This window comes from Malurus melanocephalus, unplaced genomic scaffold, assembly GCF_030028575.1.
Source record: "Malurus melanocephalus ecotype Western Australia unplaced genomic scaffold, MMel_1.1 scaffold_2, whole genome shotgun sequence".
NCBI lineage: Eukaryota > Metazoa > Chordata > Aves > Passeriformes > Maluridae > Malurus > Malurus melanocephalus.
The window spans coordinates 5,557,249-5,583,895 of NW_026623234.1; the positions used below are offsets into that span (position 1 = coordinate 5,557,249).

At 41.7% G+C, this 26,647-nt stretch overlaps 1 protein-coding gene across 2 annotated transcripts in view; it reads left to right on the forward strand.

Annotated features, from left to right (window-relative positions):
• Window positions 1-2,680: 2,680 nt before the first annotated feature.
• The window catches only part of CAPN3 (calpain 3), a 26,486-nt gene continuing 2,519 nt past the window's right edge, over window positions 2,681-26,647 (forward strand). Inside the window, exons 1-23 of one of the 2 annotated variants that reach the window (XM_057366041.1) lie at window positions 2,681-2,971; window positions 8,742-8,811; window positions 9,288-9,406; window positions 10,019-10,152; window positions 10,537-10,705; window positions 11,269-11,409; window positions 13,391-13,474; window positions 13,610-13,695; window positions 14,370-14,447; window positions 14,908-15,068; window positions 15,629-15,798; window positions 16,418-16,429; window positions 17,568-17,776; window positions 18,277-18,313; window positions 18,670-18,675; window positions 19,262-19,273; window positions 20,445-20,574; window positions 21,745-21,806; window positions 22,493-22,550; window positions 23,131-23,195; window positions 24,229-24,297; window positions 24,863-24,941; window positions 26,406-26,522. In XM_057366041.1, the coding sequence (XP_057222024.1) occupies window positions 2,681-2,971; window positions 8,742-8,811; window positions 9,288-9,406; window positions 10,019-10,152; window positions 10,537-10,705; window positions 11,269-11,409; window positions 13,391-13,474; window positions 13,610-13,695; window positions 14,370-14,447; window positions 14,908-15,068; window positions 15,629-15,798; window positions 16,418-16,429; window positions 17,568-17,776; window positions 18,277-18,313; window positions 18,670-18,675; window positions 19,262-19,273; window positions 20,445-20,574; window positions 21,745-21,806; window positions 22,493-22,550; window positions 23,131-23,195; window positions 24,229-24,297; window positions 24,863-24,941; window positions 26,406-26,522 (2,359 nt within the window). Of the gene's footprint in view, window positions 2,972-8,741; window positions 8,812-9,287; window positions 9,407-10,018; window positions 10,153-10,536; window positions 10,706-11,268; window positions 11,410-13,390; window positions 13,475-13,609; window positions 13,696-14,369; window positions 14,448-14,907; window positions 15,069-15,628; window positions 15,799-16,417; window positions 16,430-17,567; window positions 17,777-18,276; window positions 18,323-18,669; window positions 18,676-19,258; window positions 19,274-20,444; window positions 20,575-21,728; window positions 21,807-22,492; window positions 22,551-23,130; window positions 23,196-24,228; window positions 24,298-24,862; window positions 24,942-26,405; window positions 26,523-26,647 lie in introns of both variants that reach the window. The other variant, XM_057366032.1, reaches the window with a different exon arrangement.

The following is a 26,647-nucleotide window of genomic DNA, read 5'->3' on the forward strand; positions in this document are numbered from 1 at the left end:
GTTCCTTCCAATCTTTCTACTGTTAAGAATCACCAGTGAGTGTTCTTTCATGGGTATCTGGTTGAAGTGAATAACTAGCTTTTATACTCTGGCCTTCAGTAAGATATCTGCACTATAGTAAGTACTCCTGGATCAAATTTTGAGTAGTATGAAGTCCCTAACTTTTATGGATTTCAGTAGGAATTAGTTGCTGAAAATCTTAGAAGTTATGTCTTTAGATCTGAGAAAATAAATTTCAAAGCATATGATTTACATTGCTATTTGTAGTAACTCACATACTTTTCTACATATTAATGCCACAAATTAAGAAATAAAGTTTTAGTATATCTTTATAAAAGAAAKAATTCAATTAGTGAAAACAACTGGAGAGAAAACTTGATACAAATTAAAAAGCAATATTAACATTTTAGATTAGTTCATTAAAGATTATTTCATTGTTACTCTGTCTGAAAAGGTCAGCTATTTGAGTACTTCTGTTTGCACTAAATTCCATCACATATGGGATTTAATTCCTGAGAATTTATTTTGCTGTTTGTATTAGACATTCTCCTCTATGGAAAACTGTGTTTATTTAAAGACTCCATTTGTCTTTTACTAGCAACTACTGTTAAAAAAAAAAAAAAATAAAAAAAAAAAAACCTACATGACAAAACTATCTGTCCATTAGAAAATAAGAAAAGGATAAATTGTATTTTAAACAGGTGTAACTCCTGAACATATCTAAAGAGCAACATTGGCTTAGAAGTGAGAAGTGCATGTCCATATGTCCACCTGCCATTCCCTATGCAGGCACTGTCAGCTGTAGCAGTAACAGCAGGTCATACCCTGACACTTGGTGACTGCCCCAATAGAAAAAAGACAAACAAAACCCTTTGCTGATGATTCACTTGATCCTCTCCAGCAGCCCACAAAGAGTTTGTCAAATGGCATACCCCTACTACTGACAATTCTTCCAGAACTGGAGCTCAGTATATGAGATATAAGAGATGCATTGTTATACTGGACAGAAAGAGAGAATATGAAAGAAAAAACATATGCACAAGCTGCAAAATGAGYATTTTTGCTGAAGCTGTGCAGTGAAAGGCCCTTGCATCTCAATACTTGCATATCCTGCAAAGAGTGACACATGGTTCTGCCAATCTGTCCTGCAAAGCACTGTCAAGTATGAGACCTGCAATCCTTGCATCTAAATGTAATGGGGAAGTCATCAATTCTGCATCTGGAGAACCTACCCTAAAGCAATTGCATTCCTGTCTTCACAAGTGCTTGACTCTGTCGGTTTCAATTGYCCTGTTGGTGCAAGAAGGCTTGCATTCATGATACAAAGAGAAGGATTTAGGCCACCTGAATGGCTTAAAAGAGTGATGATTGATATTCCTGGAGGTTATTCAAGCTTGCCAACTATATTACCTTCTTTCAAAGTTTCCCCAGTGGAGTTTCCTTTAATGAGCTGTAGAGTTTGTCCACTGCATTGTTGACTTGAAATGTGTAAACCATGCAAATAGCTGAGAAAACAAAAAAAGAACCAGTGCTTCRGAAAATGCTATAGCCCTAGGGCAGAAAGTCAGTAATGTATATTTGAACCAGAAATGACTATCATTATGCAAAAATAAAACTGATGTCAACGTGTCATTGAAGACTTCCCAATCAAAGAAAAATCAAGGTATTACAGTGCTTTTCTTGACATATAAATACTATCACCTTTTAAAGAACTGGGTTACGGAGAGAAGCAGTATGTGTTTAGATTTTCTCACAGAGTCTGTGAATTTGTCCCTTATCCCACTGTTATGTGACAAAATACATTTCCTATCAGATAGAGAATGGCCCAGTTTTCACAATGGGCTCTTTATAAACTTTTCTGTCCCTACACAAAAAGTTGCCCTTTTCATGGGAGATGGCTACTACCAGGTGAATCTTAGTGTTGCCAAGCTGCTCTCCAGAGGAACCAAACCCAGCTGGCAGGTATTGACCTGACCTCAGTAGCATCAAATTAGCACCTTTTTCACCATTAGGAGAGTCTTCTGATAATCTTCTCTAGTAGTAAAAATTTGTCTGTACCTTTTCTGCCACAAAGGGTAGAAGCAAGTCGAGTACAACAGTTCCTTCAGGAGTGTCAGGACTAGATCACTGCCTGGCAATACTTCGTACRTAAGGTTCCCAAGCCAGCAGGAGTTCAGCTTCCAGTTTTACTCTTCTCTCTACTTGAGGAAAGGATGAACCGTTTGCCCCAGGAGTCAGCCCACTTGCAGAGCCTGTCCCRGGAACATACCTGGCCTCAGCACAAGCTGCACAGAAGGCTGACACCACACTAACGCTCTCCCTCTCATTTTCCCTCTCTGCCTGTAGTTATTTTTAGATTTCACRGTTAAAGCTTGTCCCTTCTGGACACTTACATGCACAGGGCAGGCACACACACACACGGTAGGTACAACTCAGACACAGGATTGAGCCAACTGATCATCTTGTCCCACATCAAGGAACAAATTCCTATTTCTGCTGACAAAATACTGTCCTTTGAGGGATTGCAAAACCACATGGAATTTTCTGGCCTGCAAATTTGACTAAAGGACTTGCAACGGATAGAAAAGACGGTTTTCACAGCAACTTCCTCTTCTCTGAAGTTTCCTTACAGTTTGCAAGATCCTGCTGTGTTTCAGCATTTGCTGTAAGCCTGATTCCCATGCCGTCCGCCATAAATGCAGCGGTGGCTCAGCAAACAGCTGCTGGGTCCGTCCCCAGTGCCACCGTTGGCACTACRGAGGGGGCAGGAGGGGGCACAGGGGGGATTTATTCTGCCATTATCAGTCGCAATCAGCCCATTATCAGCGTCAAGGAGAAGACCTATGAAGAACTTCACAAAAAGTGCCTGGAGAAAAACATTCTCTATGAAGATCCTGATTTCCCACCAAATGAGTCCTCCCTTTTCTACAGCCAGAAAAGCCCCGTCAAGTTTGAATGGAAAAGACCACGTGTAAGTAACATGTTTGCTGAGTGCCTTTTTCTATAAATTGAAGTATCCACCCTGAGCTTACAATCTTGCAGAAATTGTGTGTTGGGGAGGCAGGCGGAATAAACTAGAAATACATTTCCTAAGAGCTCTCCTGGGAGATAACTAGCTAGGGCTGTGAGAGCTTAGACAATGTATGTATAATGACTAAAATACAATAAAACAATAAAACAGCAACAACAGCAAAAGAGATGGAATGAAATATGTAGAAAGATACATGGGGAATTTAATTTTCTTCTTGCATGGTTTGCCTGGGGTTTTCTTGTCTGAAAGTACCAAAGAAAAATTCTTCTCATTCTGCAACAAGTTACTGGGTTTGCTGAGGCTCAATTTTTTTAACTCTACCTTGTTTCACTTAAACCTTTATTTTAGCATTCTGCCATCTTCCTCATGTGTGAAAATAAAAGGGCAGATTATGGTCTGAAACAGGGTTTTAGCCAGTTGTTCCCTGCATTGTTTCTCCTTCTTACTATGAACATGGGCATTCTAATCACTATGAAGACCGACTCTGGGCTACTAATCCCATTCATTTTCCTGTCTTGTGGGATATTGCCTTCCTATTCCCCCACCAGCCTTCCTCTTCTTTTTCATCTTTTTTTTCCCTGTCTCTCTCACTGGTAGAGGACTAACACCTCAGTTCCCAGCTGATTCCGCCTCCTACTGCAGGAGGAGTTACATGATTTCCCTGTCATATCTGCTGGGCAGCTGCTCCTGGCAGCAAGTCAGCCCCTGGGATTCTGTCTTGGCCCCTGCCATCCCCTGTCTGACAGTGAGGGTGTTCTGAGGATCTTCTACAGCTCCTTTCTCTGGCAGTTTTTGGCCACYTCTTTTATATTTGCCATACTTCCTCTGCGTCCAAATCTGTGCTTCAGTGGCAAAGTCAGTGGTGGATCAAACTGACCACAGGAGTGTAACTGAATAGCAAAGAGCAGGAGCTCTTGTGGGTGGCTATTACAGACAGGCCACGTGCTGCTGTCACAACAACAACGTGAGCAACATGGAGGGACCAAAATGAGTCCTCTGTCTGCTGTGCCCGGTGCAATTGTGCCCTGCCATTCCTTCATTGTCACCACGGCTGCATCAGCCCCTGGAAAAGTGTGTGAATGATGTAAATGCGCCCCCAAGTCAGTCATGTAAAGGGATAGTATTTCCCATTTCTAGAGAGGAAAACAATACAGCAGTACAGTGCACGAGTGCCAGCACCGTGCAGCAGACAGAGTGCAAGTGTCATATCAGAAAGCATCAAAACAAAAGAAATGCACAATGTAACCTCAGATGTGTCTTATATAACTGTGGAGACACAAATCAAGCCTTTTTAATTGGAAGGGTACAGACACCAGGGTCTTAATTCCAAAGACATTTCTTTAAGTCACTCATGAGTGTGTAAATTTGGAAGCCCTGTACTTATCCATATAGCAGCAGCAACAAGCTGGGGACTATGTATGGCTTAAAATACAACCTAAACATCAAAACCAAAGTTATCTGTTTCCTTTTGACACAAGTCAAGACTTTATGAAGTCAAATGAATATGGAGTAGTAATACTGGGCTAAAGAGTCTTTTACTAAGAGATTGAAGCCATCATTGAAGCACCACATATACTCAATTGCACAGTCTATGTTTGTAATAGTCTGTAAAGAGACAGACAACTTCTGTTCTTTTTAAATTGCAATGGCTTTTTTTTCCCCAAAGAAATAAACTAGCTTACAAAATACAATCTTGTAAAGTGGTAATCTTAATCACTTTGAAATTCAGGTCAGTAGTTAAATAAAACTTTATAATGTATTCCAAAAGAATATTAGGCAGTTCAGAAGTCCTGAGAGAATATYCTGATGCAGACCAGTCTAGATCCTTTCCCTGTGGCATCTCATGTGCTACATAAGCCCAGAAACTGCAAATAAACAAGTCATCAGTGTGCTCTATGATCCACTTAAAACAGAGGGCTGGAAAATAGGCAGCCTGTTCCTGACTGTCTCWGGCTTCCTGAGTCACCTAGTCAGGTCACCTCATGAATTTGTATAAAGCTCCTCTATCCATTCCTTCTCTGTCACCTTCCAAAATAATCATTGTCCTCTGCTKCTGGAGGGCAGTGAATGCACGAGGACTGGCCTTGTCCCTTATGGACAGAGGGACAGGTGCCGTGCAGGGCAGCTGGGAGCCCTGGCAGGGGCATAGCAAAAAGGCCTTTGTAATTCTACCCAGYTAGTGACTGCCATGCCACGACATGAATGCACAGAGAAGACCTCCAAATACCCAACTGAGACGAAAGCCAAGTGAGAGCCCTGAAAGTTTCCCTGGATAAAGACTATCCATCCCACCACTGTTTCTGTTCAGAGTATGCAGGAATATGGTGTCGGTACATAGAGGGAAAATAAAATCCTCCTCAGCACAAAATATTAAATCATTTGCTCACCCACAGTAGTTCAGAGAAGCCCAAAGAGCTGTTCCCACCTATACCAGGTTATATCCAGCTCAGTGACTCATAGCTGTACCTCTCACAACTGTGCTGTCTGTGGGGATTTCTCACAGCTGAGAGCAGAGATGAGGCTGCTGATCCTTGAGGGCTGAGAAAAAGTCTGTGTTGTAACACAGAGTATTGAGAGGTCCTGCTGCAGTCCTGCTTGGATCCAACGACACCCGGATATTGATAGGAAGGCTCTGCCTTGACAAAGTACTTTCAAATGACAACGGTGCACCATTGTCATTCTCCTTGCTCACAGCCAATCACAGCATTGAAGCACCACATATAGTCAATGACTTCCATCACCAGATTCAATGACTTTATGGTGATCCCCTCCATAGCCAGAAAACCAAAAGAATTTATTATTTCATAATAAATACAAATAAAAGCAAGTCAACAAACTATTGGATTTTGCTTTTAACCTTCATTGAGAAGGTTAAGCAGTCAGATTATCTACTGTGCACATATGAAGCTGTTTGAATTTAGTAATCACAAAATGTAGGCCAGTGCAGGTCATACCACAGAGCAAAGATGGCAGCTGGTGCCACCGAGGCAGGGCTTTCAGATGAGGATAATCCAGCTCAGAAGCTCTAAAACCAGCTTGGTGTCTGACAGCATTGAACTCTGCCTTGAAGTGTGCAGCACAGCTACTTAATAGCATGGTCTACGCCACAAGAGACCAAGAGAGAAGAACGAGGCTAAAAAATGTCTTAGGCAGGCTGAAGAAGATCCTTCCTCATTTGATAGGATCAGTTTAGGGAATTTACTTAGAATGCCATAGTTTATTAACGTTTTAAAGGAATGGATGCCTTTTGCTACAACACTATAGGTTGACTGGCAGATTTTTTTCCTGACACAGAAGAAAAGCTAATGAAAATACAACAAAGGTCAAATGCCATTTTTAGTTGCATGCTGCCTTTGCATTTTCCAGTGCTCCTTTCCAACTGACCTGTAAATACACTCTTCCCAGAAATCAGCATGCACCACTAATAGTTTTTTTTTCCTGGGATTCTTTGTTTTCCTTGCTATAACTGACTCTTTGTAATGAAATTGCAGTCTGAACTGGATCARCCCAGTGCAACACAAAGGTCCTTTGGATAGTACCAAGGCAGTCTGAGGCACTCAGATCAGAGGAGGCTCTTTTAAAAATTGAATCATTGCATCAATGAAGTGCGGCCTGATGGGATTCTCTTGTGATAACTTGACCTAAGAGATGAAGAGCAATCCCTTGTTCAGCCACGAAGACTGGAAAGCAGGACCTGCCACCTGCACCTTGGACACCAGGTCATCTCGCTCTGCTGACCGAGTACTTCAGCCTTGAAGACCTTGACACCTTTCCCTGCAACTTCAGCTGTAGTCAGCACATGCACAGCTGAACTAAAGAAATACAAATTCAAATCATACCCACAATGTACTATATGCAGCTGGCCCCATAAAGAAATGCAAGAAAAGCCTTTCTATCATGGCTAAACCAGGCCATATGACAATTTCAACATTCCCTCCTTTGCGTTCTTTTACCAACCATCCCACAAAACAAATAACCCCAAGACACAATAAATGGCTCTGAGTAACACATCACTGTGCATTTAATGTTTGGAAACACCTAGGTGGCACCTGACTACTTTCAACTAAAACACAGCATGATGGATTTCAAAGCTAGGCACAACAAGAGCAGAATCAAGACAAAATAGAATAGAGTTGGAAAAAACAAACCAAAAGCCTGGCATCTCACACCAATTTTCAGCAGACCGCCACAGCAATGTGACAAAGAATATTTTCAACAAAGCCAAGTGAGTGGAGAAAAGCATAAAGGCACGTCAAACATCTTCCTTGACAGAACTGGACCCCAGAACAGCTGACCAATGCCCAAAATAACAGGACAATCCCTACATTCCTTCTCTTAAGGAGAATGAAGTGCCTGCAGGGGGTGGTGGTTGGAAGGGTAGCGGAAGTTGGTCCCTGGCTATCTGACTAATCCAAATATTTACATCAAAGCAACTCTGTTGATAACTGTGAAGGAGAAAAAAAGTGGGTTTGAGCCAAGTGAAATTACTAGACCTGAAACATGAGTCYGGGGCTACCCTGATCATGTGGGTTAAAAGCTTTAGATGGGCAGTGGTAGCATTAGTTCCCTCTGTRTGCTGCCACACAAGCAATGGTCATTTGTTTCTTCTTTCTCCTTCCCATTCTAGTCACAGCTTCTTTCAGCAGATTGGGCTCTTGGACTATACTTTGCCTTCTTCCCAATCTGCAGCTGCTCAGGACAGTGTTTCTCAGGTTGCAATATCTTTCTTTCCTGCCCCTCATAAGAGATGGATCCAAAAGTTATGTCTTCTTATTCTTACCCATGGCAAGTGTCTGAGTATGAGAGATGGGATAACTCAGGGACACTTTTTTCTCTGCAGGACAGGTGATACCGACTTCTTTCCTTGGTTTTCCTATTTACTGCAGTTCTTTATCCCATATAGAAAAGGGCTGTGTAAGCTTGCAAGTGTCCCACCTCCCTTGCTGCATTTTGCCTTCCCTCCCTGCAGAAGTTTCTTAATTATTTATGCCTGTATAGCATTCCTGTACCTATTCTAGTATAAATACTGACAAACCCTTTGTGCAATGTGCAGAATGAAAGATCTTCCTGTCTGCAGAGACAGATGATATCTGTACACATTTTTGAATACAGCATTGTCAATTAAATACCACAACATGTGGAAAGAATAAAACCTCTTAACCAGCAACTGGTTATTTCTGGTAACTAAACATCTGATCCTTTAATTTTAAGGAGGAGTAATGCTGGGGTTCACTCCTAATGAAATGCGTTCTTCAACCCTTTTAGTGYTCCAACATAACAGTTACTGCAAATTAGATACCATAAGATAATTTTTAAATAATTTAATCTGGTCCCTTGATGTTTTTTCCACCTACTTGCTCTCCTGTCTCCTCAAATGTTTTGTTTTCTTCATTACTGTTCAATTTTTTTTCCCCAATTCTTCTTATTTCAATGTGTTTTCACATTACTGTACAGAAGGAGCCCCCCAGGTTCTCTATTAGACCCTGCAGATATGTGGGGGAAACTCTGACTGAAGTCTGGAACATCCAGATTCATGAAAAAACATTTTCATGGTGAAACACTGCATTTTTTATAGTGAAAACTGTGCAAGAGGTTTAGATATCCGCAAGCTATCCTATGGGCCAATGTTCCAAAACTGCCTTTACTTCTAAAGTAAACAGGCATCATAATGCATGCTTCTCTTGCTCATCCATCTGTTTCTGTTTTGCAGGAAATCTGTGAGAATCCACGATTTATTATTGGTGGAGCCAACAGAACAGACATCTGCCAAGGAGAATTAGGTATGAAATTCTTACTTCAACTTAGTACTATTTAAAGTCTGCATCACAGCTTAGCTCTCATTTAATTTTCTTCTGCTTCCAAGGTGATATTTGAAATGCTCTGTCTCACCACTACACATCTACTGATTCCTTCACTCTATATCAGTGTTGATATCTGCTTAGTAGCAATTTAGGCAAGAACTTTCAGGGGAAGATTCACATGRCACAGTGAATTCTTAATGCAGGTAACAGTGCTCATCAAATTTTAGGCTTTTTCTAAATTACAGAGAATATCATCTGTTTAACATGTGTGTATCCAGCCATGAACAATGCCCATGAGCACTTCCAGAGCACAAATAAATAAAGTGCTGAAGTACTACACATGGAGAATCATGCTCTGCTGAAAATTAGCATGTCACTTGACAGTGCCTTGGGTTTTCTCTTTCATGCTAGTTGCTCTATCCCTTCATTTTGTCTGCACTTCTGTTCATTTACAGGTAACTGCTGGTTTCTGGCTGCCATTGCTTGCCTGACACTGAATAAGAAACTGCTCTGTAGAGTCATACCTCATGACCAGTCCTTTATACAAAACTACGCTGGCATCTTTCACTTCCAGGTGAGTGCCTCCGTCTAGTGGTAAGCATAAGTATTTACYCAAGACTTAGCTCTTGGCGTGCTCTTCCCTCTTTCTCCACCCTTTGGAAGGATGAGTGACCGCAGCGAGGAAAAGGGATTGAACTGCTACACCCCATGCTCTTCCATCAGGGCAGTGACAGAAGGGCCAGGCAATAGAAGCAATTAATGGAGCATTAACACACTAAGGAAGCATTTGCAGATTGCTGTGTCCTGGGTGTYAAGGAGTAGCAACAGGTGCCCGGTCCTGTCTCAGTGCTCAGTTGCAGCATTGCAGCCAGCACAGACRCGTAGGTACTTGGCAAGAGCAGCTGTTTTTAGGACCACAAATAACTGGTCTGACATAGCAAGTTATTGAAGAACTTCTTATTCAGAAATGATGGACTGCTTTCCACATTTCCCTTGGTTCTGTTAAGGGACCTCTTTGCCCAGGGGAATTCAGTAGAGCTGCCTCCCTCCCAGTGCCCATCAGTTTTGGCCACATTACAATGCAGTTAATTTCCACATTTCTCCTCTCTCCACCTGACTTTTCAGCCAGGTTTCTCCTCCCTGCACCAAGCCAACCCAGGTTTTTGTTCTGTTTGCCTTTGTGCAGTTCTGGCGCTATGGAGACTGGGTGGACGTTGTCATCGATGACTGCTTGCCCACCTACAACAACCAGCTGGTCTTTACCAAGTCCTCGCAGCGCAATGAGTTCTGGAGCGCCCTCCTGGAAAAGGCCTATGCAAAGTAAGGGAAACGGCGGGACTGTGCCGGGCTCCCCTGCAAGGCAGTGCCTGGGGAGGYGCTTAAACCCTGCACACAGCGTCGTGAGCACACAGACTCTGTACCTGTGTACACCAATGCCTTTTCCCATGCCCTGGAATTGGGGGTGGGYTAAAGCATATTTTCCAAGTAGTTTTGACACTCATTGAAGACATGTGATTTTCAGCATATCTTTCTTTTTTTCTATGTGTGCAGGTGGAATGTTTTAAAATTTTCAGTTAACAAACAGATTGGTTTTGGGTTTTTTAGTATGTGTTTTTACATAGCTGTATTTACACACACACAAGATGGATATAAATATATAGGTAGGTACCTTCAGCTGTGTAAAATAATCTTTTTCTTTTCAAGAGTCCATGGGTCATATGAAGCTTTGAAGGGAGGCAACACCACAGAAGCCATGGAGGATTTCACTGGAGGAGTCACAGAGTTCTATGAGATAAAGGATGCSCCTAAAGATATCTATAAAATCATGAAACATGCCAATGACAGAGGATCTCTCATGGCCAGCTCCATTGATGTGAGTCCAWATAAATTTTGCAAATAAGAAATGACAGGAAGGGGGCTCTCCAAATATATGCCACCTTTGGAACTGCTTGGTCTAGGCCACATGGGAAACATCCATTTCTAGGAGATGGAGTAATGCCCACTAGAGACCATCCATTAGCAAATAGTGAGTGCCAAAAGGGAAATAAACAGAAGTAGAACATGGAGGTGGAAAGAATGGGTCCAATCAGCAAAATCAGAACCCCTTTCCCCTYAGGACTCCCACCCAATGAAATGAGGTTAATATGGGGATGCTGCAACTCTGTTAAGACACAAATCTTCATGTCAAAGATGTTAAGTGTGCAAATATTTTATTGTCYACATGGCCTCAGATTGTCTTCACTTATTGTAGTAAATTTAAAAGTTAAAAAAGCAATACTTTATAGAGTACAATACTGCATTACAGGTGGGAGAACAAACAGTGCTACTGACCACTGTAGATAACTACGGACACAATAAGGGAAAAGAGAAGTAATCAAGGCTATCTTTTACCACTCATCTTCCTGCATGATACTTTTCTCTCATTCTCTGTGCCAGGATGACCTGGGTTTTTCCTACGGAGCAGCTCCTCGGAGCACCATTGGGGAATTGATTGCTCGCATGGTGAAGAATCAAGAAAATGCACAGATGACTCAGTCCACTGTAGACTACCAGGGGACAGAAGAGAGGCCAGCCTGGGTATGTCCCCAAAGCACTTGACTTTACAGTGCTTTTATCTACAAACAGTTAGAGAAACATATCACCTATGCTCTTAAATCCTTATTTGGTTTCACAAAACAGAACTAAAGATATGTTCTCATGGATACCTAAGTATCTAGCAAAATAAAGACAGGGATATTAAAACTCTCCAAGAAAAAATGGACAAAAATGGAAAAATGGACAAAAATGGAAAAAAATGGAAAAATGGAAAAAATGTATTGGACAACTTAAAAGCTTTCAAATCCATAGATGGGCATTTTGCCTTATCCTCCTCTGTGTCAGGCAGCTGTCATACCTTGCCCTTTAGGGAGCTGTATTTCCATGACAATGAAATTACATCTCTTGTTTTACAGGGAGGTGGGGAGGGTGGGAGAAAAAAAAAACACAAAAAAAAAACCAAAACAAAGAGAAATACTCCACAATTACGTAACTTTAAATTTTTGTTATGCAAACTTCTGCATTTGCAGCTGAAATAGCTGATTTTTCCTCTTCTCACATTCATATTTAGTTGTTCCTAAAAGGTTAAAATGGTGTAATTCCTTGGGAAACCCCAGAATGACTATCTTGTTTTGCAAGCATGACTGGCCAAACCACTCATGTCTGGGAGGAGAACTTCCTCCCCAGTGACTGWCTACTAAAAGAAGATTGCAAAACTCTTTCCGTAGTTGCCACCCCAGTAGCCATTGTGCTGCTGGTTATTGCATATTCCTGAACCATCATCAGAAAAGAATMATGACTCTTGCTGGACAGAGGCAGATGAAACACTTCCAAAACCTGCACTTTGAGAAGTGATCCAGGGGACCAGAAGTTATTGYACTTAAACAGAAAGAAGAGGGGGTTCTGACATATAATCATGGCAACAACATGAACAGGAATGAAGAAAAAGGGAAATAGGTGTAAGTCTATAGTATGAAAATAGAATCAAGGAAAAAGAAACCAAATAGGTGCTGAAGTGAAATAATGGAAAATAATTGCAACAGCCAGGAAATATTTGGATGAGATCCTCCCTGTGCAAGCTGAGAACATTTCTGTGTGACCTTACAAATTCTCCTTAAGTATCCAGTCCTGCCTTTTTCATGGCATCAGACATGTTAAGAAGGGATGGCAGAGTTACTGACAGGGCTTTGCAGGCATCTCTCAGCAACAGACACAGCAGATAGGGAAGTTTTGCTCATGGTCCATGTACACGTGGCAGGGTCTTCCCCTCCCACCAATACTGGAGGTCTCTCCTGCAAGTACAGCAAGCTGTGTGTAAATGCCATCTTGCTCCCAATTCTGGATATCACAGAAAAACAGCAGTCTGAAATTTGCAAATAAAAATCCAGTGCACACACACYAAAAACTGATTACTAAGAAAACAAATGTATTTACACCTAACCATCACATTGCTATGYCCTCCCTGAATGTTAGATGCAATGAAATAGTGTCAGTTCGTAGGAACAGTGCATTAAATAGGGTGTTTAGATGTCATTGTGATAAAATAGCAGCCATCTGGAAAGATGGAAGTATTCTAGGTGTTGATTTGCTTTGATATTTAACCAGTTCATGCGTAATAACCTCACTGAGCTACACAAGAACACTATCCTAGAAAAGGCTGAATAGTCCTCCCAATACAAAAAGCCAATTGCTTTGATTAAGCATGCTATGTCCTGCCATGTTCCAAATGCAAGAAGGAATAGCCTAAAAAAAGGGAAAAATACACCAGAAAATATCCTTTCCAACTAGCATTATTAACTTCTTCCATTTTCAGTTCATACTTCACTCCTTTCTAACTAACAACACAAATTCTCTAGGCGCTTAGCTTGACTACCTTGACAAACAAAAGAGGAGAACAAGGCAGTAAATCTTGCCACATGAACCGTGTCCTCCTCCCTCTGAAAGCCCTGGGTGGCAGCACCTGCCTTCGAGCAGCCAGCTGAGCTTTGTGTGAGTCCCACGGGTTTTTCCCTCTGTCTGACAGACCATAGTGCCAATGCAATACGAGACACGGATGTCCTGCGGGCTCGTCAAAGGCCACGCCTACTCTGTGACKGCCGTGGAAGAGGTGAGTGCACCGCTCCCCTCCAGCTGTGGGGGTATGGCCCAGAAAAGCATCACCACTGGAGAGCTGGTGACAGGCAGAACATTTCCTTTKGAACCTACTCTCAGTCTATTCTTGTTGCATTTTCTTTTTAATTAGACAATATTTAAAGGGGAAAAAATACGTCTGGTAAGGCTGAGGAACCCTTGGGGCCAGGTGGAATGGAACGGACCCTGGAGYGACAAGTGAGTAAAGCAGAGCTTCATGTCATTTGAAAAATAAGTTGCAGCTTTATTTGCCTTCATGCAGCTTGTGCATAACCYTAATATTCAGTGATGAGGTATCTGAATTGTCTTTGTTGTCATTTTGAAGTTGACCGAGTGCTTAGATGAAGCTGYAAAAAAGAAGAGAGTATGTAATAAGATATTAAGGGGGGCTTTAATAAATGGAAATTAAGACATTCCATTGTAATGATGCATTAAATCTGATTTTACAGTCTATCAAATTCAGTAATGTCCATGTTCAAAACAAGATGTTAAAGTAGAAAAATCTTTTAAGTTATGAAAGAAGTGAAYGAAACAAGATGTCAGTGTTTTACTAAAAGGAATTTCAATAGCTACAGCAGGAATGAGAGTCTGCAAACATTTTTTTCTTCAAGCTACGTAAAATTAACACAGTTCAGCAGATGTTTGACAGCAGCTAAGAAGTCTATAGGGAAGGCAGAGAGAAGTAGGACAATGTGTTTTTTTTTTTTATTTGGGCATGTGGCAAAGTGGGTAGCATTGAAAACAGATAATTTCAAGGCTTACAAAGGAAGAATTATGTGGATGTAGCAAGATGACTCTTGATTTTTCACTCTATGAGGGCAAAGTATAGAAACTTTAATGAATCCTAAGATAACTTGTTTACTCCTTTGAAGGTCAGAGGAATGGAACTCAGTTGATGAAGCAGAGAAAATCCGCCTGCAGCACAAGATCGTGGAGGATGGGGAGTTCTGGTGAGAACATCAGTCAAAAACCTGTGCTTCTCTAGGAAATATGCAAACATAGCAAAAATTAGTGACATTGTAAAATTACAAATCTGCTAAAACTATTGAAGTGATCTCTACTCCTCTTCATATTCCCAATAAGCCCTGTTCTGTGATCCTCTCATTCTCCCACCAGGGATTATTCAGTGCTATCAGCACAGTCTTTCTAATTATGCTGCACTTGCACAAGCTCTCCATCACCTTTCCTACATACCATCCTCTCAGCTCAGTTTCCCTGAGTTTGGAGCTGTACCTGTGTTAATTGACCAACCAGCAGACCRAAGGCATTTGGAAAGCATGGCACTCCCATGCAAACTTGTCCCAGTACTGGCGGTACTGTTGGTCACGCTCCTCCACCTCCCGAAAGTCTTTCAGAAAACTGCTGACCGTGTGAATCCATTTGGATTCAATTTCYCCTCAATTCCTCCAGGATATCATTTCAAGATTTCATGAGGTACTTCACAAAGCTTGAGATCTGTAACCTCACTCCTGATACTCTGGAAGTGGATAAATTCCAGACCTGGACCGTGTCAGTCAACGAAGGGCGTTGGGTAAGAGGCTGCTCAGCTGGAGGTTGCCGCAATTATCCAGGTGAGCAAAGGGTCTTGAGAGATACAGCCTCTTTGATGGGGACTAGGTTAGATCCCAAAGGCTGGGTCAACCACAGCCTGATTAGTGCCCAGTCACAGGAAAGCCTTGCTTCCTCAGTGGACAAGGCATGTGATTGGTAGCTGGAAATCTTCTGTCACTATGTTGTAAYAGAACATCATRAGCCCAAAAGGCAGCTCTGGCAAAGATAAACAATTTTTTGAATACTTCACAGTGCCCCAAGTAAAAGGGATAAATTTCACCCTAACAGTTAGATTTCAATTGGGAAAGCCACTTTAGTGGATTAGTGATGGTTTAGGGACTTTGGAAGTTTATCACATGACAGTTTTTCATATATCCTAGTTTGCTATGCAATTTTGTCAGAGCTAAGTAATAGCCATAACATGCAAAAAAAAAAAAAATCCCATGTATGTCTCAGCCCAATTTTAACTGTTCCCTCAGGATGCATAGGCAAGGAACTTAGAAGTTCTCTTTGATCATGAGCATCATTAAAAGACTGAAGCTTTACATGTTTTCTTTGGGTTGCTGATGGGATTTCACAGATACATTTTGGACCAATCCCCAGTATCGCTTGAAGCTCCTGGAGGAAGATGATGATCCTGAGGATGAAGAGGTTATCTGCAGCTTCCTTGTCGCATTGATGCAGAAAAACAGGAGGAAGGAGCGCAAGCTGGGAGCCAACCTGTACACCATTGGCTTTGCCATCTATGAGGTAACAGCTCTAGATTTTGCTCTTTGCACCATGGCTGCAAATCCTGACAGTATTCATGCACCAAGAGAGTCACTGAATCATTCAGGCTGATTACATCAATTGTAATTTTTGCTTTGCAAGGAAGTCAAGGAAAGTCTGGAAAAGAAGAAGGACATTGAAGTCTTTCTAACTGCTTGTRCCATAGTAACCTCAGGGTTTACCCATCTATTAAGACACGTTTTAGGCTTTTATAGTTACCTAGTGCCAGATTTTGACATATTCTTTCCCATATATTCTTCAATCTCTCTTTCGTCCTTTCAGAAACTAAGCATTTCATTGGCAGAAAAGTGTGAGAAGGGAAACAGACTCATACATCGCAATTAACCTCTGTCCCTGCTATTGACTTGATAAAAAAGCCAATTTACTCAGTCCCTTGCACAAACATATTTGGTTCAGATTTTGGCTTATTTCATGTAGATTCCAAGAAACCTAGAAAGGAAGAGGGAGAGTGCTTATCTGACTCGGGGCATTTAAATTACTGTGTGCCCAGAGCTCCAGGTGAATGCCCTTCTGTATGATCTATAAACACGTGGACTCCCCCAGCATCTCTGACTGTTTCTTCTCTCTGTCTCTCCCCAAGGTGCCCAAAGAGGTATGCGCAGAACGGAGCCAGACTGACATCTTGGTGTATCCCCACAGCTAGTGTTACTGTAGTGCCTGTCTGTAAGTCAGCAGGAGACTGTCCAGTCCAGTTTGTTTTCAGGGATGTAACAGCAGTAGAACTGCTAMCCTTTTTGCTTTGAGTGTTTATTAGTAACATTTTGTGAGTAATTTTTAGTTCTTTCTCACTCGCACCCCATTTTCACTTGCACCTTTTCCTCAGTGCTGCTTTTCTGTTCTGTGGTGGTCTGGGCATCACTTGCAGAGTTGGTCACAGATCCAGGAAGCAGTGCCTAGGAGGACTTTGCCCCTGCACTCCATGCAGAACCACCCTAAGCCACTTCTATTTCCTCCTAAAAATAATGCTAATGGCCTTTCATTCTACAGTCACGGAGTTCTCTCTGTAGCCTTAGAATTTGTTTAGAAAATTAATGGTATTTTCAGACAGTGAAGAAAGCTTATTGAAAGTACCCAGGTTACATTTTTCTGAGCATGACAGTAGCTGAATCATTGGCAGGACAAGTTGTGCTAAGAAGCTCACCTGAATGCTGTTACCTAGAAAACATGACAGTTTGAATGTKGTCTTTGCTGACTATCTTACAGATGGCTGTTTCTGCAGAGAACAGCCTGCAAGCATTCTTAGCCCTCAGTTCCTGGCTTAATTTTAATATTTGAACTAATGCAGCGTTTGGTTGTCACAYTTGTTTAGCAGATACAGAACTCATGTTTTGTCCAGACAAGGACACATTTTCCCTGAAAGCACCTTCAYTTTACCCATGGCATGTAGGAGTTTGCTAACACCATTCCTTGCCATGCCACCCTCCAAGGAAAGCAGCTGAGCTTTGGTTACACACAACATAGCATCTGGCAAAGGAGTCAGATAAAAGCACCTCCACAGCAGAAGTCAGCCCCACAATCTGCAGGTGGGCTCTGGAGCACCCCTCAGAAACCAGCTAGACTCAGTCAGTGGCAACTTTAGGGTGACAGACTCTGTATTTGCCACCACTCCTCAGCTCCCTGCTTGCTAAGCTGCTGCTTGCTGTGTTTTCTGTCCCAGCCATGTGCTGCCCACATGGCAACCCACCTGGGCAAAACTTCATTGAAGACAAACTGACTCATTTGTTCTGCAGATGCATGGTACTAAGCACCAYTTGCAGAAGGATTTTTTCCTCTACAATGCCTCCAAAGCTAGAAGTAAGACCTACATAAACATGCGAGAAATCTCTGAGCGCTTCCGGTTACCTCCCAGCGAGTATGTCATCATCCCATCCACATACGACCCTCACCAGGAGGGAGAATTCATCCTCAGGGTCTTCTCAGAGAAAAGAAGTCTTTCAGAGTAAGTTGCAGAGYCATTTATCTGGCCCTATAGGTGGAGTGACCTCACCAGTCCGCTAAAATAATGTTATCAGTTTGGAACACCCTGCTTTTTGTTTTCTTAATCTCCTTGGAAACTCCAAGCTGCAAACTCATTTCCCCAAGCCTGCCCTATTGTCTACCAAGAATCTGCTTGGAGAAGCTTACTGCTTACAGGACATCCTTTGCAAGCAACCCATTAACCATTTACTAAGGCCAAAGAACTTCTGTTTTACTTCCACTTCACTGTTATCAAGGCTTTTTACAGAAGTAAGCCAGGCAGCAGTCATCCTGGAAATGGTACTTAGGATATTCAGTTCAAATTGGGAAAAAGCTACTCCTAGAGCCTGCAGCTGTAATGCTGGAAGCCAGCCCACGCTGCTGGCTGCTTGGAAAGTTCAAGCGCCTGCTTACAAGCCAACTAAACAACATTGGTAATAGTCACATTCTTAATTTTTTAATTTATTTTCTGCTTTCTACTAGGGAGGTTGAAAACATGATTGAGGCAGAGCGTCCATTGGTAAGTACTGTCCTGGACCTCTTTTGTGTATAAGGGTAGGGAGAGGAGGAACATAATACCTAGGRATATCTACAGCAGGAAACCATTTGCAGCCACAGGACAGCACTTTTTCGAAAAATTCTCATCTTTTTTCTCATCAAGATACTTCTACTGACATTTGCTTTATACACACTACTTTCTGAACTTGGTCAGACCAAAACGTTCTTGCAGATTTGAAATCTGCTGCTGGCATAAAGAAGCTGGATGCTAAGCATTGTCCTTGCCTCCATCAATGGAGATTATCCATTTACCAAGGGAAGCCTAGCTCTGTGCCCTGAGATATTTTCTTTGTGAAACTGACATCTCATGTAATAAAGAAAAAAGTACCTTATTTTGAAGTGCCTGCATTCTAAAAAGTCTGGTTCCAAATAGTATCCATGACAAGTTCTAACTCTTCACCCTCTAGTTTTACACATCTTTGTGGGAATATCCTAGAGTTAACAGTACCGTTAGTCTTGAAAAAAAATCAGAGGAAATGCTCTTGCACAGAATTGAGCTCTATTAAACCCTGCTCAGAAATGTTCCCCTTTTGTTTGTTGTCATAATATAAAATAACTGTACGGATATGGAGGAATTAAATAGTCACTTCAGATATCATTGATCTACGGACGTAGAAGTTCARTCTCCACTGCATTGACAGGTTGGGAAAAAGGAAAGGAATAGTCAGAACCAAAGAAATTTTATTCAAGCAGACAAAGCCCCAGATGTGATGAGACATGGTTTTGCTATGGTTTCTGCAATGTGTGTGCTTTAATATGCCATTTCTAGGTGGGTGGATGTTCCCGCATTTTTGGGGATTTGAAAGCTGTATGAATACAGGAACAGGAAAAATTAAAAAATAAAACTTTACCATCAGCTCTGCATAATCTAATGAGGCACTTTTAAATTTTGTCTCTTTTCACACAGAAGAAAAAGGGCAAGGTAGGTACTTGWGCAGTGTGCTAAGTGCCAGCAAGGCAAAGAGCATGTGCAGTGCATGATCAGGAGAAGAGTTCCTTGGTATCATAATTTTTCTCTGTGTCTGGAAACAGAACTAATTAATGAAGGTTGCTGGATATGAGGCCATTTGCATGCTGCAAAGATTTTCTCCTACATTAGATTCTAGAGAAACAGCATTAGCATCCATCTCATTCAAAGGGGTGGCAAAAGGGTAACAGAAACTTTTCAGCTTTACATCGATCCTCTGGGTTGCACAAACTGCCCTTCCTTTCTGCACCTTTTCAGGCAGCCTGACACCCCTTGCTAGCAGAAAGCACCCCTTCTCCAGATATGTGCCCTCATATTTGCTTTCCAGTGCCTAGTGCAGCCACTCCCCTTTCCTGAAGTTTCTGCTCACCAAAGTCCAGGATTCTAKTTTTGATTCAACACAACACGTTTTGGACCTTGAAAATGTAATCAGATAAATTAGTCCCAAAACAGGCTGATTGAAATTAACAGTCCAGAGTAATACATTCACATCAGGTAGCCGTTCTTGTTTTAAATGCACCAAACCAGAACAATTGCACAGGGCTGCTCACRGGTGAGTGCTTCAAGAATCAATACAGAGAAAGAACACATGCTTCACATACCTAACAAGCTCCTACAAATACTCCCTTTCTGTGCAAGATTCACATTTGRTTTGTTTTCAGTGCTACTGTCCTTCATAGAGAGGGGCAAGATCATCAGTTTAAGTTGTGAGAATCTAGGAGGCTTATTTTGCTTAAAAACAGGAAAAAAAACCCACCCTCCCAAAAAAACCCAATAAACCAACTAAAGTGGTCAAAAAACCCCAACAAACAAAACCTCACAACCAACAGCAACAAACCAAACATGATCAATTACTGTCTTTCTGATAAGGAAAGCTAGAACCCAGAAATTGCACTATTTTGCAAGAAGAGTTTTGCAGCTTTTTTTAGCATGAGAAGAACAGATTTTTTCCCACCTTTTTTTTGTCCTATTTTTTCTTTCATTCCAAGAAATAGCTTCTCTTGTCATGCTTTAAAGAGTAGGAGCTGTTGCTGCATGCACTTTCCACAGAATTCTTATCACCAAGTATTTTCCTTTCCACTATTTCTTGTGTAATTTCAATTTCTCTTTTGCTTTCTTCTTCTAGCCTATCATCTTCGTTTCTGACAGAGCAAACAGCAATAAGGAGCTGACAGGAGATGAAAATGCTGGCAAAGATGGTGAAAAGACCCAAGCAGATGAGAAAAAGGTTTCTGCAGCAAGTGGCAGAGGGGGAAGTAGGGCATGGTCTGGCTAGCATGAAAAAGTAGCAGGGGAGAGCACAGGAATAGGGCAAAGAGGTGTCTGAGATACTAAGGAGCTTTTCATCAAATCTCAGCCTAACTTGCATGTGTTTTATGTGGATCTAATGAGCATGAGCACAGAGACACTGTCCCTTCAGTTATTTAACAGCTCTGCAGGAGGATTTAGTTGCTTGGAGACATCTCCTGGTTGCTCTATTATACAAATAACCCAGCTGTTGGCCAGAGGAAAAAGGACAGGTAAACCCAGGAGCTCCAGCACCCCTCTTCTTTTCCCTCACTGCCAGAGAGGAGGAAAGCAGAGTAGCAAATTCAGAGTTTCTGCCTGTAGGTGGGTGAGAGACAAAAGATCTACCAGCCAGATCCCACATCCAGGYTTGTGGCATCTGGAGGCATGGCTGGAGCATTTGCTAACAGAGAGGTGCTGTTCTGCTGCATGACTGCCAGAGCATACAGGTGGCAGAGTTGGAACCAATCTAAACTTTCTTCTGCATTTAGACAAAGAAAAACAAGAACCAAGCCAAGAAATTAACTTTGTTACCTGTAATTTTCATATCCTTTTTCAATATTAGCTTCAAAGTTCAGGGCTGCACTTTGCATGTGCCTGAGGAAGTTTCATGTTCATCTTTTTCCTCAGTCTCATATGCTATTTGCCTTCAGCAAGGGGCTACCCACATCATAAAGAGTTCTCACATGGTCATTTATAGCCTACAGGGCAGCTATGAGGCAGATATTGTGTCCCTGCCCATGGTAGGGGGGCTTGAACAAGATAATCTTTAAGGTTCCTTCTAATGAAAACCATTATTTGGTTCTCTGATACGCCTCTTSTGCTGCAAACTTCTCCTTTGCAATGTTTTGAAACAAAAAAAAAAAGAAAATAACAATTGCCAGTGGGCATAATTACTTTGGCTTCTTCCAACAGAAAAGAGAGCAATGGGATGAAATTAAATACTTGTCAGTTTTAATGATCAGAATTAACAAAAACATGGGGAAAGAACAGGTGGACAATCTGTTCCTCCAAAGGTCTCCAGATTCACTAAGATGATCCCTCACACAAGGACAAATGAACCATTCACACCTTTTCTCTTCCCCACTGGACTAAGCATATATCTTTGCTTGTGTCTTTTCAGCGTTCTTCAACAAAAGCTCGTGAGGAGAGTGAAGAGCAAAAACAGTTCAGGAATATTTTCCGACAGATTGCAGGGGATGTGAGTATTCAATCGATCCCTGTCTCTGCATCAAAGCAGCCTGGCCACAACAGCTCCTAAATCAACTGCTCCTTGGATTAAAACCACTGAATATTAAAATTTCCTTTTACTTTCCTCCCATCAAATTCCCTTTGAGATCTGGAGATAAGTAAAATCAAATAAAAATCCCATTAAGTATACATCTGTCCTCATGTGTACATATAAGCTATTCACATCATGTATGAGGAAGCCTTGTTTAAATGCAGGCTTTTTCTCCTATCCTTCCTACAAGAGGCTGTTTTGTACAGCAAGTATAAACAAGTTAGAAATGCAATGCCCTCTGGTGTATGCATAACAAGGGAAGTTAAAAACAGATCAAAGAGCTGCATAAATCAAGTGGCTACAAATGTGATACAGGAATTTTCTGGTTTTGCTGTTTGACTTACACACTGGCTTGAAACTACCAGCCATTCTTCTAGTTGTAGTTTAGTGAGTATTATATTGTAACTTCAGATCTACCTYGTACTGCAGCCTCAAGAAAGAGTTGGGCTAATGTTTACATGAAGTGGAATGCCCTCTGGTTTGAAACATGTRTATGCCTTTCTGAAAAGTGACCAAAGACGTCACACTTTTAGCAYATCCATCCATAAAATTATGTTTAATTAATAATGTTGTAACCAATTATATTCTCACCACATTTCCATCAGGACATGGAGATCAATGCTGAAGAACTTAGGAATGTTCTCAACAATGTCGTAAAAAAACGTGAGTTCGGGCATGGTTTTACTAACCCTRGTCAAAGCAATCTGTGATAGAGCCTAACCCCTGAGCTGCACTCTAAAAATTACTGATGTTTTCAAGCTCAGAAGTTTCCTGGTTACATTTCCACAGACATTGCATCTGATACTTCAGCAAGCTGAACTTTTCACAGAGATGATCTCTACAGGTTGTTAGTTCTGGTAATTCAGAAATGAGCAAATGTTCATTAGAAGTACCACACAGGACAATAATGCACTTCTCACAGCCTGCAAATGCCCTTTAAAAATTTCTAGTGGAGAGGCAGACCTTTCTCCCTGTTTAGCAAACTTTAACCTATAGACCCTGTACTTGCTTACTAACCTGGAAATTTTTCCAGAGGTTTTCAATGTATATAGCAAGTCAAGAAAAGTAATATTTAATTCACAGGCAATAACATCACTGAGAGTCTTTTCAGATTTCTATACCACTCATTACTTACTGGATGAAGGAAGTAGGTTTGGCTTTTGTTTTGATTAGAGTTACACCTGAGAGGAAAATCACATGCTGATTTGCATGATTTGTATTCACCTGGCATCATTTTTTTCAGATAAGGACCTAAGGTCAGAAGGTTTTGAACTGGAATCCTGCCGCAGCATGATTGCTTTAATGGATGTATCCTTTCCTGATGAAAAGGGAGTGCTTGAAACCACTTGAGTCCCCTGTTTCTCACCACCACAGATGCACAAGTCAGTAAGCCAGGGAAATGAAACAGCAAATGRTAGTCTGTAGTCAGATAACACAGCACAAATGTGCCTGTGTTGGTACAYCTTAATTCCAGTCAGCTCAATATTAGCATACTTGGTGAAGAAAAATACCACAAAGAAGAAGGATATAAAATAAAGCAGTCAGTATGACACTCTTCTTTAGGCATCAGAGACTGGCCAGCTTATCTACTAAAGCATTATTTTTTTATTACTATTTTTAAAACAAACTCACCATAACTATACAGTTCCTGCCAACAAACTTACTATGTTTTCCCCTTCACATTTGTCATGTATTACATATTTTACTGTATGCTCAGCTTACAATGCATGCAGAACTTGTCTGAAACAACTGCAATAAAATACGCTACAAGATGCACTACCTCTGCCACAACATCCCTCAGTTTCCCATAAAACAATTTTGAGAGAACATAAATGCATCCAAACATAGCCAGAACGAAAGTGTAACTACAACCCAGAGCCATAATGGTTGGAGCCTAAATAAATTTGTGAAAACAGCTTTAGTCAACATTTTGCATAGTTCTCAATTAATTTTAAGGAAGGCAGAAAGAGCTCTACTCCTGAGGAAAGCTYAGTTACACTAAAAGGCATTGGGTAAGCTTCACATTTGGGGATATTTCAGAAGAGTGCACTAAAAACATCCTACTCATGCACTTTTAGAACACTCCAGAGGCAAGGTCATGGCTGGTACGTGGAGTTTGCTTCTACACGAAGTACTAATAGTACTTCACATTCCTGAAACRATGTCCTTTGCACAATAACCAAAGTGTTTACAAATATTTTACTGCAGAGCTCAGCCAGCTCTTGATGCCGAGGAGATCCCCAACACTGTTTTACATTCATCCCTTCACCAGTATTTGCAGACTTAATTAATTTTATCCCAAAAATATTGTGAKTTTTTTACCTGAATGTTTGCATCACAGACAGATGGCTCAGGGAAGATAAACTTTGATGAATTTCGACATCTCTGGGACAAGATTAAAAGCTGGCAGGTATWGCTGTTGTCTTCACAACTCTTCTTCACAGCTTCTGAAATGAAAATGTTCTATAGGAAAATCAGAATTCTCCACATACACTGCAGCAAAAAGAAAGGCTAAAAATATTTGCAAATTAGTTTCCAGAATGAGAAGTAATGCCTCTCCTCATCCTACTTCATAGCCTAAGCAAATAGCCTGAATCTCTTGTGTAAAGCCTYCCCCCATGAGAATAGCACAGAGGCATACAAATTGAAGGAGGAGGATTATGGGAACTAGAATCAGGCCTCAAAAATAGCTTAATTAGGGCAATMAAGAGGGAGGATTAACAGCATAAACTCAAGTCAAACAAGGGGAGTCTCTAGGGGAGAGCTTTTTAGCTTCCCAGAGATTGAATCTAAATTATTTCACTTTGTGTCTGAGAGGAACTCTGCTAACAATCCAGACTGCCCAGCAGTAGCAAGATAAGGCATGTGGCAAAGCCTCCAAGTGTCTGAGGCACACGTCCCATATCCACTCAGTGGGTGCATTCAAGAGTACATGTTTTTATAACTATTGTGTATGTATTTTTTTCCTTTTCTAGAAAGTTTTCAAGCGTTACGACACGGATCATTCAGGAACCATTAACAGCTATGAGATGCGCAACGCAGTCAATGATGCAGGTACCTTCCCCAGTGGAGTGTCCAACAGCTGAAGAAACTTGGTTTTGTTTTGATGTAACAAAACAAATGATCAGGGTGAAATCAGGAACACAGTGCTCTCTTTTAAAGAHAGACCCTAGAGAAATTATAAAATAATTTTTTCCCCAACAGAGCTTCTCAAATATCCAAATGGCAAGCCTTTTATAACTTGCCATGCAAATAGATCTCTTCAGCTCCTCTTTAATGCAATATGTGATGCTCTGCACTTAAGGAGTGCTGCAGACATTTGCTCTCATTTAAGCTGTGGATTCTATATATTTGTGTAAGTAACAAAGAACAGTGGAAAACCTTCAGCCTAAGTGTGCAGGCACTGAAACCGAGATGGAGCAGGTTAGGCAACTGGGTTTACATTCTCTGAGTGATGTTAATGTTTCTTGAGTATGGAGCCACTGTAGGTTCAGTCTCTTCAACCTGCACAATGCAAAGAAAGCATTTTTGCAAAACTTGTAGTCAATGAAATTCATCCTACAAAGAGAGACTTTGGACTTTTCTTGCTTGTCTCAGACAGACCAGTATGCTTCTTCCCCTGGGGAGCACGCCTCCCCCCACAAATATCTTTACCAGGTCTCTAAGGGAGCAAGGTGACCTCTTTGATCAGGAAATCTGTAGTAYCACTATAAACCCAGATAGGACGATTTCAGTGACACATTGCTCCAGTAGTATTTTGGCACATCAAGGAACAGAAGCAAATGGCTACCTTGTACTTTACAAAACCTCCATGATTCTGTGATCCTTTGCTAAAGACAAAACTACACCTGGATTTGGACTCTTSCTGTGGAAGAAATATGGGTAATTTTTATTTTCCAGGTTTCTGTTCTTACCAGGGAAGCTGTCAATGTAAAGAGAAGATGTTTAAGTACCTCCTGCCCTAACTTTAGAACTAAGCACATTTCAGAGCACATACCTTGTGTTTAGCCAACCAGTGGCTGTGTCCAAACTGTGACAGACCCTTGCAAGCTGCAGCATTCAGTGCCACAGTTTGCTGGCAAAACTCTTYTTGCAAAATAGTGCAGTTTCTGGGTTCCATGCCAAGGAACTCCTTATCCAATTTTTGACCACGGTTTAACTGTGCTTTTATAGCAACTTCCTCCTGCACATGTCCCACAGTTTTGGCTGATTTGCTCTCACCAGGCCCAGCTGAGCTTTAGGCTCTCTGGGGCTGCAGCCTCTCCTCTTCCCTCATAGCCTGAGGTAACTTATGTGCTAAAGGCCCTCTCAAATCATGATTTCAAAACATTGCTCACATTTTAGGGGAGTAGCTGGACACRGTGAAGCTCCTTATGGCTTTACTTCCTTTAGTTCAGCAGCTGCAGCAGGACCTTCCAGCCTGAGCCTGGGCCAGGCCTGGGGAGCTCCTGTGGCCAAATCGCTGCTGGAGCTTTTCCCGCCCGTGGCCCAGCTGTGCCCGTGTTTGTTTCTCCACAGGCTTTCGGCTCAACAACCAGCTCTACGACATCATTACCATGCGCTACGCCGACAAGAACATGAACATCGACTTTGACAGCTTCATCTGCTGCTTTGTGCGCCTGGACGCCATGTTCCGTGAGTGGCTGCCCCGGTCCCTCAGCACCGCCTCCCCTCCTGCCCCCAAACACAGTCATGGAGCCATGGGGCAGCTTGGGTAAAAAGGGCTTAAAGATGGGCAGGGACACCAGATTGCCCAAACA